Below are 19070 nucleotides of genomic sequence, written 5' to 3'. Positions count from 1 at the left end.
GGGGCAACATTTAAAAAAAAATAAATGCAGTTTTCCTTTAAGCTGTATAATCTAAAGCCACACTTTCATTTAAGCACATAATTGATGAGAGAGTGGATGAGGCAACCTTGCTGACTTTTATACCACAAATTCAATGATTCAAGGTGTTTATTTGTCGTTGCAATAAAAATGCTTGGAACGAAATTTACCGTCCAGGTGTGTGAAATTGGTGTGGATCACTGAAGTGATGGCGTCCTCAGTCCTCTTATATATTTCATGACTTTCCTCTCAAAGCACTTTGTGACTCTTAAAGTGAGGGCCATAGTCGTTCAGGCTTGTCACTGTGGACCTTTTAGGAACTGGAGTAATGGTGGATGTATTCATGCATCTGGGGACAACCGCCTAAGAGAGGGAGGTGTTGAATATGTCTGTAAACACCTCTGCCAGTTGAGCGCCGTACCTCAGAGCCTGCCCTGGGATGTTGTCGAGGCCAGCACCCTTGCGTGAGGTCTCCTATTCAGAGACCTCCTCATATCAGTGTAGAGCCTGAGTAACACTGAGGCGCATCTCATCTGGTGTAGCAGTGATTCTGGAGCTGGAGGTGTTGTGAACATCAAAAACGGGTAAAGATGTTGTTCAGTTCATCAGGAAAGTCTGGATTTTTGAGCATTGTGCACCTGTGGTGAAGTTAGTGATGCAATTGATGCCCTTTCACATGCTCAGTGGTTCAGTGGTGGTAAAAATGACCCTTGATTCTCTGAGCACATGCCTCCATGGCCTTCTTGATGTCTCCTGGCCGATCCGAGAGCAGCTGCATCATGTGACCTGAATGCAGCATCCCTGACTTTCAGAGGGTATTTTACCTCTTTCTGATTGGGGTGGGTGACGACAGGCTTGATGTTAGTCTGCTGTTCCTGAGTGGGTGACAATAGGCCAGGAAGCACATGATATAGATGTGATCCTAGAGGCCGATGTGTGGGCAGGGAATGACTCTGTATGCTCCTCTCCGGCTGGTGTACACTTGGTCGAAAGTCTTCATTCCCAATGTCGGTATGTTGACTTGAAGGTAAAAGCAGAGCATGATATCTGTCAGCTTTACGTGGTCCCCAGCAGTCATGTAGAAAGTGTCTGGGTGCTTATTTTGGAGCGAGCTGATGTTGTCAAGGAGCTCTGCCAGCACGTCGTTAGCATTAACATCCGGCGCAATGTAAACAGCTACGGCAAGAGCTACATAGGTTTACTTTTTGTGTAGGGATGTGAAAGTTTCTGTTGTTTTTTGGTTTGTTATCTTTAATGCGTCCAAAAAAGTGTTGGAAACGACAGATCAACTTGAACAGTTTCATGTACCAGGAAGAATAATACACAGCTGCGGGGAGTCGTCTTCTTCATCGGGTACAGGAGCAAGTCCGAGGCACTTCTAATCAGATGTCCTTAGACCTCCCTCACGCAGGAGGGATGCCATCCTGTAGTATGGCCCTATGTGTGACCCAGTGGTCTTAGCGGTCAATGCTGAGTGTTCCAAAGAGTGTGATAAAGGATAAGATGAAGGCCAAGCAAGTGAAAATAATATATAGCGATTAAATACGTCTGCTCTGGTCATGCTATCTAACATGTGCCAAGAGAGGCTTATATGTAACTACGTCTAACAAACCCCCTGTTGAAAGGTCACTCAAGGTGAATTTAGCATCTCCCCCTGTAGAACAGGCCTAATGATCAGTTCACAAATCCATACCCCTGTTTGTGTGGTGCAAGTCATACAGTATATGTGCATGCAAACACCTACACTGCAGAAACGATGTCACCTGCCCACCCTCAGGTGCGGCCACTGGCGTCAGTGGCTGCTGGTGTGTGTAACAATGTCCCTCCCTCCGATGGCCTGGTTGATGTAGCGGTGAATCATCAATCAAGCCCTAAACATGGGATACAACAACCAATTCCACCAATGGGCCTGGCGGGACCGGGAAGGCACCCATCGCAAATTTGATAGCCAGCAACTTTCTTGGCAGCTAAATCAGTTTCATTGTTTCCATCAGCAATCAGAGAGCCAGCCTTTTAGTGACCTGAGCATTTAATGATAGCTACCTTCTTTGGGGCATGAGAGGGCAGCATTGAGTCTCATCATGAGCAGTTTGTGTTTAATGGGTGTATCACGAGTCCTCATGTACTTTCCAAAACATTAAGTTATACAGTGCAGCCGCTGTGGCATAATATGAGTCAGTGTAAATGTAATGTTTTGCTGGAGGTCGCTGTCGAGTCAGTTTGGCTGGTTCAGGAGTGGAGTCTCGCTTGGGTGAGTGTGTGTGTGTACGTGTGAAGGTGTGGTTGTATTGGAGATGGCAGATGAAGTGTCAGGGTCTCTGATTGCCAATGTCCCTTCAAATTTCTCCTTTAAATTATTTATACCGGCAGCGAGAGCAGACAACTCACCCACATGAGTCTTGACGATGGCCAGATCCGAGTTGATATCCCACAAAACGGATCCCCTTTGGCTCGGTAGTTTTTTCAGACATGGAAAGAGAGAACAGCATTTTGTGTGAGGCCAATTTATTATGAGCATGTTTGTATGGATTGTTGATAACATGCTGTGTGTGTAGGTCTGGCACTCAAACTCACTGGCATAGGTCGGCGTTCAAGGCTGTAGAGCAGATATGTCATGACCATAAACACTCTCTTCCTTTTTTTTCTCAGCTATCACAGCTGCAGGCTTGCATGTTGTTTCAGAAGTCACACACACATTTGGAGGAGCTTTTTTTATTCTCTTTCTGAGGGATATTTATGAAGATGGAGTTGTAGAATTTTAATAGCTCTTCAATGGTGTCCATTTTTTTATTTTCTTAATTTTGACAAGTTTCCCTGTCCTTTATCTGCTCTACTTGGCAAAGTAGTAAATTTTTGCACTTGTTTAAGCCAATCATCACATTTCTTCTCATATCCTTCCTGCAATGAAGCAGGCTGTCTTTCAACAATTTTTTTCAGTGCCTTTTGAATCTCACTACCACAACTTTGTTGTTCAAAAATAGACTTCCAAATCTTATTCGCTGACATTTTAAACACGCGCAATCGCACAAACACGCAGGACAACAAAAACTGTCACACAAGACATGACATAAACAGTAACACAAACATACACGACATAGTTTTCAAAAACTCAAACAAGACACGACACACATCACAACGTAAACAGTGGAAACGGCAATTCTGCGTCTCAACTGAGCGCAGACTGACGGCACATCTACCTCTTGTAGGATCCTCGACAGCTCGCAATATCAAGTCTTTTTATGTGTTTATTATTTTCTTATAAAAAAAGAGGGAGAAATCATTCCTACTGCTACTCTCAAATGTAATTATTGCAATTAATTGGGGCAAAATTTGTTAAGAACATTTTTTATTTTATTTTCTCGTCAATTCCAGCAATCTGCCCCACAAGGGGACAGGCAGAAATAAGTTCTTTCAAAAGAAAGGTTTTTTGCTTACCTTGTTATTTTTGGTGTCAAGTGTCAAGATCCGGCTCGAAGGACCAATTGTAAATTGAAAGTTTTTGGTTCGTTATCTTTATGCAGATGCCCTTTTAACTCTTTTGCATGCTTCTAGAGACGCCGTCTGCCGCCAGCCACTGGTTGCTTCCACCTGCGGGGATTTCGTGGGGACTATGATGTCAGCTGACTGATGTTGTGACATTTGTGACTTGGTTTACAGAAACTTTTGATTCCTAGTGGTATCAAATCAAATCATGTTGATACAGTGTCCCAAAGTCCCAAAAGTTCAGTTGTTGGCCTTTTAAGCTGCGACAGTCACAAAAACCCAAGATAAATGTCATTTTACTGAGTGGAAAGTGTCCGTTTCTGTGCAGGTCTGCTGGAGTCGAGCAGCTGATGTACATCAAGGAAGATCTGATAATCCCACATGTGAGTGCACTACTGGTTTAAAGTGTCTTTTAAACAAGATTTACATGGTTTATAGTTTTAAAAACAAGCTAAATTGTCCCTGTGGTTCCCCATTTAGCACCACAGCTTTTATGACTTCATCGTAACTAAAGCCAGAGGCAAATCAGGTATGTTAAGAACTAAATATTCTCATATTTGAATTGCAACTCAAGCACAAGTGGTTCCAAATCAGAACTGATTTGGATATCTACCAACATGACTGCAGTGCATACAGACAAGATTGAGAGATGACAAGTTAATCAAACCGGCCTCAATCACACCACCTCCAAATAATTAGACTGGGGTGGGAAATGTGCACACAGAGAGGTTCAAGTCAGAAACTTGTTTGATAAAATGTTTGTTTACTTCCGTGTCATAGTTGCCCGATGTTGTCACACATTTCTACACCAATGTGTAATTGTTTATTTGTGTCTGGGGTGTGTGCACATGCAGGTTGTTGCAGGTGTCTCAACAGGGAAGTGTGTTAACAGTCAAAATATCCAATAGCGACACTAAATAATAATAATAATAATTTCAGGACCTGCAGTGTGACCAGCAATGTTTCAAAGTTTCATTCTGGTTGGTTTTACCCCCTTCCATCCACACTAGGTCCTCTCTTCAGCTTTGATGTCCACGATGACATCCGATTGGTCAATGACGCCACTGTAGAGAAAGATGAGGTAAGGACAATCAATTTTGTGATGCTGGATGTGCAAGTTGTTCTCATTTCAAAACACAGGAAATGATGAAAAACAGTGGTTCTCATACGGTTTGGCTCCCGGACCCACCATCACCCCTCAATGACAAGCGTCAAAAAATTTTCAACTCAAGCTTCTTATATATCTTATATTTAAAGGGTCACTGACATGATTGATCAACTTTGCTTAAATATGGTGTACAGTATATTGTGTTATTATGTTCTACATTGTTCGTTTTATGAAAGCGAAAACGGTAAATTTGCAAAAATTACATCTATTGTTCACGGTGGGAACCATGACGAACTCCAGTCGCAGAAAAGAGGCGTTTCCCAAGTGACTTCAGCACAGTCAAACTTCACAGCGAAAGTAGTGTAAAGAAACGCTTGTCAAGGTAGCTCGTCGACTTCATTCGGCATACAATGTTCCCTCATTGATCGTGGGGGATAGGTTCCCAAAATAGCCCGCAATAAGTGAAATCCGTCAAGTCCAATATGTTTTAAGGTTGTAAAACCCCTCACCATACAGTTTGTATACTTTTCTCAGACAGGCATTAACATTTTGTCATTTTGCCTCTGGTTTGAACACTCTCAAAGTTCAAATTTCATTTGGTTGGACACAAGAAATTATTAACTGACTCACACGTAATTCACTCCTCTGACGGTGCCTCTCTGACCTGGCACCGTTCTGCTGAAGCGTTTTTGTGTCCTTGTTAAAACATATTGCTCCTGTCGTCTTATTTTCCTCCTTCTCCTGGTCCTCCCTGAACCCAAGATTCATTTATTCCGTAATGGTGTCCTGCAGCCGCAACGTCTACCATGTCCAGCAAGTTGTTTGCTAGCATGACACAACAGGACATGGCAGGGCGGCATTAAGGAAATTGAACGCCCCTTTTCTGCCACTGGAGATTGTCATGGCTCCTGCCATGAACAATAAATGTAATTTTTGCGAATTTACCGTTCACTTTCATAAAACGAACAACGTAGAACATAATTCCAAACAATATAGAACATATTTAAGCAAAAATGTATAAATCATGTGAGTGACCCTTTAAAGGGCCTGTTTGCAACAATTAGCGGCTGCCTAGAGAGCGCTTACTTTGTAATGTGGTGTAAGCATAATATCCCGCGCCTCCCGTGTTTTTATTTTTGAGTTAGGAAAAGTTCATGCTGGTTGTAGGTATTCGTTTCTATGTGAAATCAATGCACCCAGGAAGGAAGTTCCGGTGATGCTTAAAAGGACCAAAATATGGCAAAATAAAAAAATTGCAGATGTGTTGTGATTTTTTGGGTCTACCAGTTGACGTTTTTTTGTTCCATAATGCTCAGGATCTTCTAAAAAAAAATTTGAATGTGTGTCTTATTGCACCCAACCTCAGCAGCAATGACACGCTGCGAGAGGTCTTGCTTATGCAGCTCGACAATCCGACCACGTTCAAAAAGAGAAAGTGACAGACTTTGGCTTTTATAGCCTGTGGTCTTAAACTTTTGATCAGCTGATAAACAGCCTATTTCAGTTTAATTGTTGTTTTCAATAAATTACTTTTTCAGAAGTGCTTTTTGTCTCACTCCCCCTTCTTGCTTTTGCATATTGTAGCTCTACTTAAAACCTCATTAAGATCCAAATGTGCAAAATGCAAATTCTAGCAATTTTTCAACTGGTCTTAAGATTGTGATCAGGAGTGTATTATTTGACTGTACCTGTTCTACATGGTCACAGCTTGTATATAAAACCATAAAACCTTGTTGGAGGATTTTGGAGGTGTTTTAATAGCAGTCTTTGTAGGCGGCTTTGTAGGTGTTTCCCATTACGTGCTGTAATGAGCTGTTTCTCTTTATCTGTTTTTGAATCTTTAGAACGACGTGTGTTCATGTCTCACATAAGGATTGTAGATGATGGGCAAAATTCTAAAAAAAAGTGCAGTTTTCTTTTAAGTTCACATTCAATGTCCTCCTCCTGCTTAAGCTTGGCCATAAACATGGCACGCAAGCAAATGGCACATACCCAAGGTGCATTCAGGGACATCGAGTCATTACACAGTTGTTGTTTTTTTTCTGTGGAAGTTGGCGACCCACTGAAAACTGCTTCACTCGTGACACACCAGTTGAAAATCACTGATGTGAAGTGACTCAATTTGTTTAATAAAATCTATAACTATACTGTACAGGCTGTCTTTTAAGTCCAATTCCTAATGGTCATACATCATTTTACAGTTGTAGAAAGAAGTTAACCAATGAGCAATAAAACTGAAATAAAGTAAAACCAATTCCTTTTATTTGGGGACTTAGTGGCATTTTATACTGTAGTCATTGTCAGAATGAATAAGTGTAATTATGCTTGGTAAAATGAATATGTGTATGTAATTGTTATTCAGTTGTAATTGTATTGCTCATATTGAACATATTTATATGTGTATATAATATATAATAGCTAATTTTTAAAACTTTAAATAATGGTTTTATATGACCACATGGTCATTTATTACCAGGTATGTTGCAGAACACAAGCAACAGAACCAATGGTGTCACAGTGTTAAGGAGCAAACTATTCAGCCAACTAATTAGTTCATTGTAAACAACAGTACAGCAAATATAGCGCACATGTGTTTCACTCCACAGCTGAGTAATGCAATCAACATTTTAGATCACAAGCAGAGGTAGATAAAGCTGCTGGATGATCACCACTAATGATACTTAAAATGCCATCTTGTGGAGTTAATGAAAAAGAACAATGGTTATCGTCAGACTTGCCATCAGTAGTACCCTTTTGTGGTGGCATCACCAGGAAAGGTGAAGCACACCTGTTAAAACCTTCTACATACTGAGCTGATTTTTTTTTTTTTTTTTTTTTTTTTTTTATTACTTGTAAGACTTTTTTTTTTTTAACTTTTTGGGGCATTCTACTGTGCAGGTTCCACTGTATCAGTCCACATGTATACTTGTGATTATCCAACTAGGCATTGACCTGATTTTTTACTATAAGGAATAGTGAATTAAATAGTATTTTTTTCTTTACCTGATATGAGTCCATTGAAAGTGAAGCAATTACTTCACAATATACTACTTGTTGCTTCCCTTTGACATTTGTTGACATCTTTCTGTTCTGGCCTAAAAGTCTCATGCAGGGAAAGTCGTGCTGAGGAGCTGGTATGAGAAGAACAAGCACATCTTCCCCGCGAGTCGCTGGGAGCCATACGACCCCGAGAAGAAATGGGACAAATACACGGTGAGCTTTTTGATTTTTTTCTTCAGATGCAGAGTTGTGTTGCATCACTTTACATCTTGTAGCAAGAGTATGTTCTGGAACAAAGTCTTCCACAAGGTGCCAGGAACTCTGTCCACTTTTCAGCAGAAAGCTTTGACCGCTTATCCCATAAACTACTTTATATTTAGAATAGAGAGAGCAGATAAACCTGCTAAACTAGCTGTATTGTTACATGAAGCTTGAAGCTGTGATTCCAGACAAAGGAAGCAAGCAAAACAAAGAAACGTTTTCCCCTGTACACACACGTTAGATGCAGTGCAAATGTATACCTACTGCAGTGTTCAGTAAGCACAAATATCAACTTGTAGAACATTATTTCCTGTGTGTATACGACTCATTCAGGGGTTCATATGCTGACAACTCGTGTGATGTTAAGCAAGAGTTGTGCAGCTTCTGCCACTTCGGAGGCATATTTCATCATTTAGAGGTCCCATTGTGTCTAAGCAAACAGTAAATGGCAGATTCACTTTACTCAAGGTTTGTCTGTCATCTGTTGCAATAGAGGCAGCAGCATGCAGCACAGTAGTTCCATGTTGTTTGTTCTCCAAAATGCGGCACGTCTCAATTTGGCACATTCCAAACCTTCAAAGCAACACTCGGTCTATTCAAATTAAGATGCCTGGCAAGCTGACTTGGCTGGTTTCATTTTCACTACTTGATTGTTTTCTTGTAGGTTAACTTTGTTCTTCTCTGTGTTCTGTTTTCCAGATCCGGTGAAACTGCAGAAAACGTCTTCTGTCTTCTATTCTATTCCCTTCCACAATTGGACTCTCTCAGGGTCATCAAAATGCTAATTGCCCCAAGTCTACCTTAAATGTCTCCCATTTAATTATGGTCAATAAATTGAACCTGTAATGACAGTTTGATGTTCTTAGACTCCTTTGTGTGTTCATTAATTAAAGCTTTGGGTGGCTGCTAACAGTCAAAAGTGGGAGGTCAGGCTTAATGTGCCTCAGTTGTGCATCCAGTCACAACACACTTATACCATCACGCCAGCCTCCACCTGCCCTTGGCCTGAAGACGCCACGCCTCCTGCATGGTGTTTCTTTACTCCTTTCATCCTGTCACAATTATAGCACTCTGACTTTGAGCACACTAGTCTGCTCTCCCGACTCTACACAGTGTTGTGTGATTTCCTTGTCACACTCAAGGTTGAATGTTGGCCATAGAAGGATGTGGTGGGCTGCCTTCTTTTTCGTGACATTCCTAGTACCTGCTCACCTGCTCCGATCTCCAAAAACGTTGACAACCGCCATCTCGCCTGAGAGCTGCAACTTGACGTGTATTCGCCAGGTAAGCTCCCACACTTTTATTGTGCAAGTCTTCCAGTCGCGTATTCACACCATCAACATGGAGGCTGTTCAGTTAGTTTGTGTGAATGCTGAGCTCTTCTGCAAATGCTGTTGTGCGTTAAAAGATTTTGTAAATGACACTCAAAAGCCTAGGCAGGGACTCTCGTATGGAACAGACCACATATTTTTGTTTGAGTCCTTGAGCGATGGTGCTGATATTGAGCCAAATATATTTATGTATGTATTTCTTTATATAAAATTATGGTTTAATTGAATAAAACATGATTGTATAGTTATTAGTATTATATATTATATAGAATAATATATTTATATAATTCTGAATAGTAATTTTTATTATTTGGATGTTAAAAAAAAATACTTGATAATTACCAGTGAGGTGGTTGTTAGTCCCAAAAAATGTATTATTTGGTTAATTGTTTCACTGTTAGTAAAGAAATTAATTATTTTTCTTAATAAATTACTAATAATTTGTATTGTTTTATTATGACATTTAACAGCAACAGCTTGTTATTGCAATTGAATGTTAAATGTTAAATAATTATTTTTTTTAATTGTTACATTTAAAGGAAGCAGCAGCATTTCTGCAAATTCTGTTTTCCCAAAATTCACAAATGATTCTATTAATATTGTTTTAACATATTCAAATACCAAGAGTATTATTTCTAATCGAACTACTTCGAATCATTTTTAAAAATCATCAATTGCATACAAATATTTTGTTCCTCAAATATTTAATAATTAAAAAACGGCACCAAAGGTAATAATTTTTTCTCATTCTGCTTAGTAGACTAACGTGTTTGGGAAGGGTGTATGACCTGATACTTTTGGGCATCCGAACAATGCCATTTTTTGGCATGGAGATCACTGGTAGAACAACAATGATAAGGCAATAATTCCACAATGATGTAATGCCATTGCCTCTCGTCCAATCGGATTTAGTCTGATGACATCCTTGTTCTGCTCACAGTCACTAGGGGCAGTGTTGCCAACTTGGCGACTCTGTCGCGAAATCTGGTGACATTCCAAACCCTCTTGGCAACATATTTTCTCAAAAACGATTAGCGACAAATCTAGCTACTTTTTCTGAAGTCTTTGGAGAGTTTTCTGGTATTTGGGGACTTAAAAGTGAAAATTTCTCACTGAGAAAACAATGAAAAGCCGTCAGTGCACAGTCAACTCCGGCAGTACACTGAGAGCATAGTGCAGCTCCACGCATCCATGAATCACGCATGCGCGAGGCGTGATGCCGATGGGGTGGATCTCGCCTTGTTTTACAGAGCGGGATCTAAAACTTCAATGTTTCTTAATCGTCATTAAATTACTACTCATTATACTCAAGCCTCATTTGGACTCGGTCACTTACCTGTCAGTGTGTCAGAACATGTGATGGAAGAACGATTTGTGATAAATTAATTCCTCGTGGATAGATACTTTATCAATCCCCAACAGGGGAAATTCATGTATCACATGCACCACATAGAAATCACAAACAATACACACAAAACAGTATACACCAAATACACAGTACCACAGTACTACATTATCAGCTTTATATGTAGCATATATGCATGGCATCAGACTTTAAGATTTGTAGCAAAGCCTCTTTTTTTCTTTTTAAATACAAAGCTGTCATCAGTGAAGTGGTGGGCATACCCACAAGGCGGTCTCATCTAGCCAGTGGCGTGTCAAGAGACAGCACCATGTTCATGGAGGAGGTTTTTCATTTATGGAACTTCAAGAGTGACCATTTGAGCGCTTGTTCTCTCAAAAGTAAGCAAACAAGTGAGGGAGATGATTGATCTTTCTCACGTTTGGTGCTCATTAACAAACTCTATGTTTGAACATCATTTTAAGTCTGGCGTGTGGGGTCAAGTAAGAATTTTGCATTACATTTTGGTGCAGATGGTGGAATTTATTGTCGTCTACTGCTGTTACAGGCACACAGGGTCCAGCAGATAAAAAAATATACGTTTTTGAGAATACGTGTAAGAATAAGAATTAAAAATAAGAATAAATTGACAGGCTAACTTGCTGTGTTATGCACACACACACGCACACACAAGAGGAAGATGTCATGGTATTTTCCATGAATACTTTTTACAAGGAAGCTAGTAGTATATCTGAGTTAAAGTAGCATTCACACAATGAGGATACTGTCATACTTGTACTAGTGTGAAGTACAAGTCTTGAGCCCAGCCTCATGCATATTGTAAATGCCTCAGTATGTGTGAATAAAATAACTTACTCTTGGAAGTATTTCTGCCACCTACAGGGAGGACCGGGATGTGACTACTGCAGAATCAGCAGCAGTGATGTGAACACGGCTCTCGGCTTCAACTCCAGGAACTTGTTAGGAAGTAAGTGTGATTCTCACCGCCGTTCCCTTTTTCCTTTCAGGGCCGCATTCAGAAATATTAAAGGATGCGGGGCCACTTTGATGCATTTTGTACATTAAAGATGTTAAAACTAATCCAATGTAGGTCAATTTAAGATACCTGAACTAAACATCCACATTTTAGCTTTGCATTATACTGCAGGTGACAAAGCAAATTAGGGCTGTCAAAAATAGCTCATTAATGGCAGTAAAAACATTTGCGTAATTAAAGCATGTGCATCCTGGCAAGTCATGCCTCTCTGTTATGACGACAGACGGAAGCACTATATAGCCCCCACAGAGTCGCACAGAGTCTTTATTCTGACCTGAAAGCGGGTCTTACATCCCGATGAACATACTCCTACATGCTGGCTACGTGCAAAAATGGGGAAAATTGCAATCTTTATTAAGTGAAAATGTCAATTGAGGTAACATTCTGACTTTCCTCATCAGCTTGTGTTCCGTGGCCATGCTTTAAACTGCTGGGAGAAGAAGACCCTCACCTCTGTCGGCACTTTGTTCAAGCACCCCAGGATGTCAACATTGAGCTCGTACCCGATACGGACCCTAATTCTGATACCGTCGTCGTTTCCTGGAAGCCCAGTCAATATGGTGTGTTGATCTGAACCCTGCATATACTGTTCACACAGCATGTCTTTCTCCATGTTAAATTTGCGTTCCGTATGACAAAAGCTGTAACTTATGTCAGACAGCACCGAACCTCCCCAGTAGTTATTTCTCCTTGGCATGAAAAAGATTTATGTCAAGGTAATGAAACCTGCCCGAGAGACTTTGTGCGTTGAATTGTTCATTAAAGGTGTTTTTTTTCCCAACAATACATGGTGGTGATCAATGACCATTGTGCAATGTGCATTTGTAATTATTCTCCTTTTCTGCAGGTATCTCTTTCCTGCGAGGCTTCCAAGTGTCTCTGCAGGCCTTGGGAGGGTCCGGTGTTGCCTGCCAGCTCTTTCTCTTCCAGCGAAACCTCACCCTACCGGCTTCACACGCTCAAACGGTATTTTTAGGACAGTTGCACATCAACAAAAGGCCTCACCACTTGAGCTTGTTTTTCTGCATTCTGTCGCGGAATGCAGGTGTCTTTCTGCATTGTCAGAATAAGTACTGTATGTAGAGCTAAAGTGGTTGTGCGTCTTCAGTCTCCAATGAAAAGCATTTGTATCCATATTTGTTTCTTGTTATGGATAAAACAAACAAAAAACATGAGGAGATACATGCGGTTCATTGCACTGCATAGAATGGTTGTAGATTGTTCTCCGATCCACAAATATGTATCGCCACATTGTTTTTCTCATTTTTTGGATGAAAATTAAAAAAAAAATACATGTAGAGATACAGTATGTGTATTTTATTGGACAACATAAATTGTTTTTATATTGTAGGTTATGAAATGCTTGTGTTTGGATTTTAAAAAACACATAGAGATACATGTTTTTCATTGAACAGCATAGAGTGCTTGTATATTGTTGTTCTCAGATTTTTTTTCTCGTTTTTTGGGGAAAAAAAAAAGCATGTGCGAAGGATGACTATATACATTGGCTTTAAATGAAATGATTCACACAGGGATTTGTCCTCTTACAGGTATACAAGTCTGACCCTTTCCCCAGCCTCTCCCTTGGCTCCCATTATGCTGTTACTGTCATGGCTCTGCCTGTGCCTGAGAAGTGGGAGAAGTTCTATCACAGCAAGATCTTTTCCACACGCTGTAAGATGCGCACACTCACACACATTTAATATTGCTACTGTTATAACACTGCTTTAAATTGTTATTTATCTCCTCCCTGAATCACTGCCTTATTGTTGATGAGGGGTTTGAGTGCCCGAGTGATTCTAGGAGCTATATTGTCTGGTGCTATATACCCCTAGTAGGGTCTCCCAAGGCAAACAGGTCCAAGGTGACGGGCCAGGCAAAGAGTGTTTCAGAAGCCCCATGGAAAACAATCCAAGGAGACTTCAAAGAGTCTTCAATGCACACCTCCAGCAGAGCTTCGCCTGTATCCTCAGGGAGGCTGAGGATATTGAGTCACAATGGGACATATTTCGTGCCTACATTGCTGAGGCGGCCAATCTGAGCTGTCGTCGCAAGATGAACCCGATTGTAGACACCAGAGGTTAGGGGGGCAGTCAAACTGAAAAAGGAGTCTTACCGATCACGGATGGCTATTGGACTCCGGAAGCAGCTGTCAGCTACCGGCTGCAGCCTCGGTGGTGGTCAAAGCAGAAAAAGGTGTGGGAGTTCAGATGAGCGGCTTCCAATAGGTTGTGGCAAACAATCCGACACATCAGAAAGGGGAAGCCGTGTCCTCTGCACAGTATTTACAGTGGTGACGGAGGCCTGCTGACCTCAACTGAGGATACGCTATGAAGGAATACCTTGAGGCCCTTCTCAATCCCAGAAACACTGTCTGTTAACGAAACAGAGTCTGAGGACACAAACGAGGACATGCCCATCACCGTGGCTGAGGCATCTGAGATAGTCCAAAAACTCAGTGGCAAAGCTGCGGGGGCGGATGTATTTGTCCCTAAATTCCTCGAAGCTCTGGATGTTGCGGGACTGTCTTGGTCGACACGTCTCTTCAACATTGCATGGAAGTTGGGGACAGTACCTCTGGATTGGCATACTGCGGTGGTGGCCCAACGGTGGTCTTGAAGTGAGGTCTTGCCCCAGGCTGAGGAATTCAAGTATCTCAGGATCTTGTTCATGAGTGAGGGAAGGCTGGAGTGTGAGATCCACAGGCGAATCGGCGCAGCGTCTGCAGTCATACTGGACTGTTGTGGTTAAGAGTGAACTGTGCCGGAAGGCAAAGGTCTTGATTTACCGGTCAATCTGCATTCCTACCCTCACCGTGGGTCATGAGCTTTGGGTAATGACCGAAAGAGCAAGATCACAGATACATCCGGCCAAAATGAGTTTCCTCCATAGGGTGGCTGGACTCACCATTACAGATAGCGTGACGAGCTCAGAGTAGAGCTGTGACTCCTTCACATAGAGAGGAACCTGTCGCGTTAGCTGGAGAATCTAGTCTGGATGCCTGCTGGTGTTCCAGACATGCACAGCTGGGAGGAGGCCCCAGGTAGACCAAGGACACACTGGAGGGATTATGTCTGGGAATACTTTGGTGTCCCCTTTGGTGGAATTGGAAGAGGTGGTCAGAGAGGTGGGCTTCCCTACTCAAACTACTGCCCCCACGACCCAGACCCAGCTAATATGTAGTCCAATTTGTCCTTACAATCTAGCTATGCCTTTGTTCAGCTAAATGGAATGCAACCCTTATTAATATGACTTACTATTCACATTTTTACCATGTCATGGCATTGTAATAGACATACAGAACAATAATTCTTTATGAGCAGTCCCCTGACAAATAGTCAAAGTCATACGGTTGTGCAGGAAGCTGTTGCCAGGCAGAATTCCTTGTAGGGCTCATTGATAACTGCTGCAAAGTTCAACAGAAAAGCATTGTAAGATACACCTGAATGGCTTCTTTGTATCACATACAACTTAAAAACAGCATCTGGTGGTTGTAGAGGGACACTGCATTTAACAGATCAAAATGAAGGAATTGTAGTAATGTATGTGTGTTGTGGTTTTGCAGCATGTGCTGAGAAAAACGGCTTTCAGCACTGTAAAGCAGGTGAGAAAACATTGTTACTACTAACACACACACGCACAAATGAATATGTTTGAATTCCTTAACTAATGTCAAATACTGCATTGCTTTGTTAATGTAGATTGGTATCCCAAATACACTGAGGTGCAACAGAAAGGGACCGTGGTCGTTGTCACCTTCAACCTGGCTCCCCCTACAATGGGCATTACAAGCTACTTCTCCTCTTGTACGGCAAATGGCAAGACAACATACTTTGACATAGCACCTGTGAGTAACCAAATTATTAGAAACACCTAACATATCATTAGATTGTGCAGACAATGTTATGAATGGTGTTTTCTAGCCGATATATAATTCATTGCCTGTGTGGATGTCCTTTTCACATCCAGCATTGTTATTAATAATATGCATTGCAATTCAATGTGCATTTTTACAGAATTATTCCAAAAACAGAACACACCACAGCTTTGAGCTCAGAGACCTCAAAGAAGGAAGCAACTACTCATGCGAGGTAAAATATACATGCAATGTAAAGTAAATGACCATTATAGTTGTGTGGTTATGAATAAATATAACAAAACGGCTGTTTATAGATGGCAATTATGAAGGATATTCAATAAACACTTTTAACCACTTCACTGACATTTTATAACAGTATATAAATACCGGTGAGATTTTTGTTGTTGTTGTTTTTTACATTTTTAATAAATGCATTCATAATCAAACTTCGCAGCTTTTAATAATCCTAATAATAACGACAATACATCTTTATGTCTTCTTAAGAATAGCTTTATTTGTTCCATAGCTGAAATATGTACATTATTTATATTTATTGACAGTAATAATTTGTGTATTTATTTTATTTACATTTTTTTGAATTAGATATAGTTTTATTTATATTTATTTTGCAGTTTTGAGAAGAAAATTGATGTGTCTGACATAAATCATTGCTAAATTGAAATATTGTTAATAACTTCACTGTTTTCACCATTATTTGTTGTTTTTTTTGTTATTTTGTAGAACCCACATTTGCTTAATAAAATAATATATATTATTTAAATTTTATGATTGACATAATTATTTCTGGATTATTTATTATTTATGTATTTATTTGTAAATAATGTCAGTTGTTTGACTTCATTTGAAATTGTTCTTTCTTGTTCTCACAGCATTAAACCGCCCATGAAGGCTCTTTAATGTTAATGAAAGAGGAATAGTACATCAGTGTGTGATGCTTCAAATTATTTCAATAAGCGTTGAAATTACTTGTCTCACCAACCATTTCAATCTGTTGTCTTAGTCTTAGAGAATTTGATACAAAAATAGAAGAAAACCGACACATTTTTGTCTGTGAAAAACTACTATTGATATACCCTAACCCTATAGAAAATCAAAATACATTTATGCAGTATGAAATAATACATAACATCCAACATTTTCATGAGAAAACACTGACTACTTCCACATAAATAATAAATATTTTGTGTTACAGATTGCAGCAAATGAAGTAGACGCAGTGAGAAAGAGATTCCACTTTCAGGTTGAGCAGCGAGGTAGGTGTCTTTTTGGATGATAAAATTCTCTGTAAAGGGAGATGTAGAGACTTACACATTAATAGATAATGGATTTGCACAAGACTTAATTAGCATTGTCCTTTCTGGCCCTCAGAAGCAACACAGGATAGCTTTCCCTACTGGACCATGGTGCCTCCAGTAGTGCTTGCTGTGGCGGCCATATTTATGGGCTTCCTGGCTGTACTTGTAAGGCGACGCTGGCTACAAAGGAAGAAACCTTTACTCATACCAGGTTATTATTATTATTAGTAGTAGTAGTAGTAGTAGTATTAATATTATTAAATTATAGATTATATTCAACAGTGTGTAAATATTTTTCCCCCTGCTTAGAAATAATTAAGCAACACGAAGACGAGCGTGCAACGGAGGAGGAAATGGTATCACTGTCCAAAAAGAGGATGAGCCCTCTTCGTCTTCTGATTTGCTACAGCAGCCATGATGGCCCCACCCATGTCAACGCGGTCATGCATTTGGCATCCTTCATACAGCAGCACATGGCCACTAAGGTAATACACTTCACTTTTAAATTAATCAGGTCATGCTTGTTTGTTACAAGCATAACAGGTCAAGTTGAAAACGGATTTGGATGAAAATATTTGTTTATTGATTATTGATATAGCTTTTTCTTGTATGGTCATTTATTAATTGTGTTTGTTTTTCTAAACAGAAACAGTTAGTTAAAGGAGAAAAAACATGATTAAAAAAAATATAATAATGCTAATGATAAATTATACTATTTTCATAGGACAGTGCCAATATTTGTTTATTTATTTAGCCATCGTTTGCTGTGTCCTTGCAATCAGATGTTAGCTATCAATTAAGGTTTTTTCTACATTTTATTGTTGCATTTTAGCTTGTAAGATTTTTTTATGTTTTAAAAAGAAGAGTAAACACTTTTTTATTGACTCTTTTTTTTTTCCGATCAAGTCGCAAGTTTGCCTGGGCACTTGTTGCTAGGCAGAGTTCATTGGGCTCAAGCATAACTGCCCAGTTGGCCAATAATAATCAGTTTAAAAAATCATTTCAATTACTACCGAATCAGCACTTATAATAACAGCATTATGACACGTGTCTATTTATTCATGCTAATTTTGACAAGCTGTATGAAATATGAAATACCCATGAGAGAAAAAACAACAGCACCTGCTGGTTTTATTGAGACACTACCATCCAGCTTTTAATAGACTAAAGTCACACAGCTGGGCATACAATTTTCAGTGGATTTCAATAAAATGGCCTTGGCGGACGTCTTCTCACCTGTTTCCCTCCTCTCTGAAGGTGTTTCTGGACATTTGGAATTCTCTGGAAGTGGCCCAGGAGGGAAGCATGGCCTGGTCTTACCGTCACATCCTGGAGAGCGACTTTGTCTTGGTCATCTGTTCTCAGGGTCTCCGCCGTAGACTCGAGTCTTCAACACCGGCAGGTACATTCGACTCCGAGGTGATGGCTCGCCTCATCGGTGAGGAAGTGGGCCGTGCCATATCTGGCGGCAAAGACCTCTCTAAGTACATGACGGCCATTTTTGGTTACTCCGAAATGACGGACATCCCCATGGAGCTTAGGCTGGTGGCCCACTACAGGCTGACAGCTGACCTGCCACTGCTTTTCTCCCACCTCCATCAAGTGCCGCTTTACAGACCCGGCCGCTACATGACGATAAAGGGCATTTCGGAGGAAGAGTTGACTAAGACACCTGCCGGACAAGCTCTGCAGCACACTATCACTGAAGCAGAGAAGGCGATGAAGGCAAAAAGATTAGACAACATGGAGGAAGGCTGTTACTAGAACCCTAAAAGTTCTTCTCCAGTCAATGATGGCCACAAGAAGCTAATAACTGGCCAGATGACTCTTTATAGTGAACAAGCACCGGTGCACTTTGACCTCTAAACTTTGCAGTAGGTATGTGTCTGTATTTGTTCTGATATTATTTAAAAGTAAATTATGTATAAGCTATCATTGTCATAGTTGGATGACTATTTATTACCTTGAAGTATATGTTTAAAAACTGTGTTTTTACAACTAATATGATGAATGAATATGACTGTGGGAACTGTGTTTTCTAAAACTGTGCAGTATAATCAGTTCTCGCTGATTTATTCTGAAAAACGTATTGTATACCACACATGACCATTGCTGTACATGGGAATTATGGTATTATTTTGCAATAATATGCAATACCCTCTAATGTGTCTAGTGAGAAACTAATGTGCGTGATTTATAATGTTGGACTATTTAATTTTTTCCTCTTTCTATTTTTGTATTATTTATTACTTTTCTTGTGTATCCAAATATGCAATAATAAAGCAAAAAATGTTA

The 19070-nt window shown here is 40.2% G+C and overlaps 2 protein-coding genes across 2 annotated transcripts in view; both read left to right on the top strand.

Annotated features, from left to right (window-relative positions):
• The window catches only part of fam50a (family with sequence similarity 50 member A), a 27365-nt gene extending 18644 nt beyond the window's left edge, over positions 1–8721 (top strand). Inside the window, exons 9-13 of the mRNA XM_054774067.1 lie at positions 3830–3884; positions 3982–4030; positions 4512–4582; positions 7712–7822; positions 8570–8721. Of these exons, the coding sequence (XP_054630042.1) occupies positions 3830–3884; positions 3982–4030; positions 4512–4582; positions 7712–7822; positions 8570–8578 (295 nt within the window). The 3' untranslated portion in view covers positions 8579–8721. The remainder of the gene's footprint in view (positions 1–3829; positions 3885–3981; positions 4031–4511; positions 4583–7711; positions 7823–8569) is intronic.
• Positions 8700–19070, top strand: si:ch211-207e14.4 (interleukin-17 receptor D). The gene is made up of 12 exons (XM_054774056.1): positions 8700–9154; positions 11447–11531; positions 12002–12160; positions 12448–12566; positions 13151–13274; positions 15166–15204; positions 15302–15447; positions 15617–15691; positions 16673–16733; positions 16849–16986; positions 17085–17260; positions 18033–19070. Exons 1-12 carry the CDS (start codon positions 8807–8809, stop codon positions 18537–18539), a joined length of 1977 nt encoding a protein of 658 aa, XP_054630031.1. The 5' UTR covers positions 8700–8806; the 3' UTR covers positions 18540–19070.

This window comes from Dunckerocampus dactyliophorus, chromosome 1, assembly GCF_027744805.1.
Source record: "Dunckerocampus dactyliophorus isolate RoL2022-P2 chromosome 1, RoL_Ddac_1.1, whole genome shotgun sequence".
Classification (NCBI taxonomy): Eukaryota; Metazoa; Chordata; class Actinopteri; order Syngnathiformes; family Syngnathidae; genus Dunckerocampus; species Dunckerocampus dactyliophorus.
Note: the sequence above shows the minus strand (reverse complement) of the source record. Positions and strands in the feature narration are given on the sequence as shown.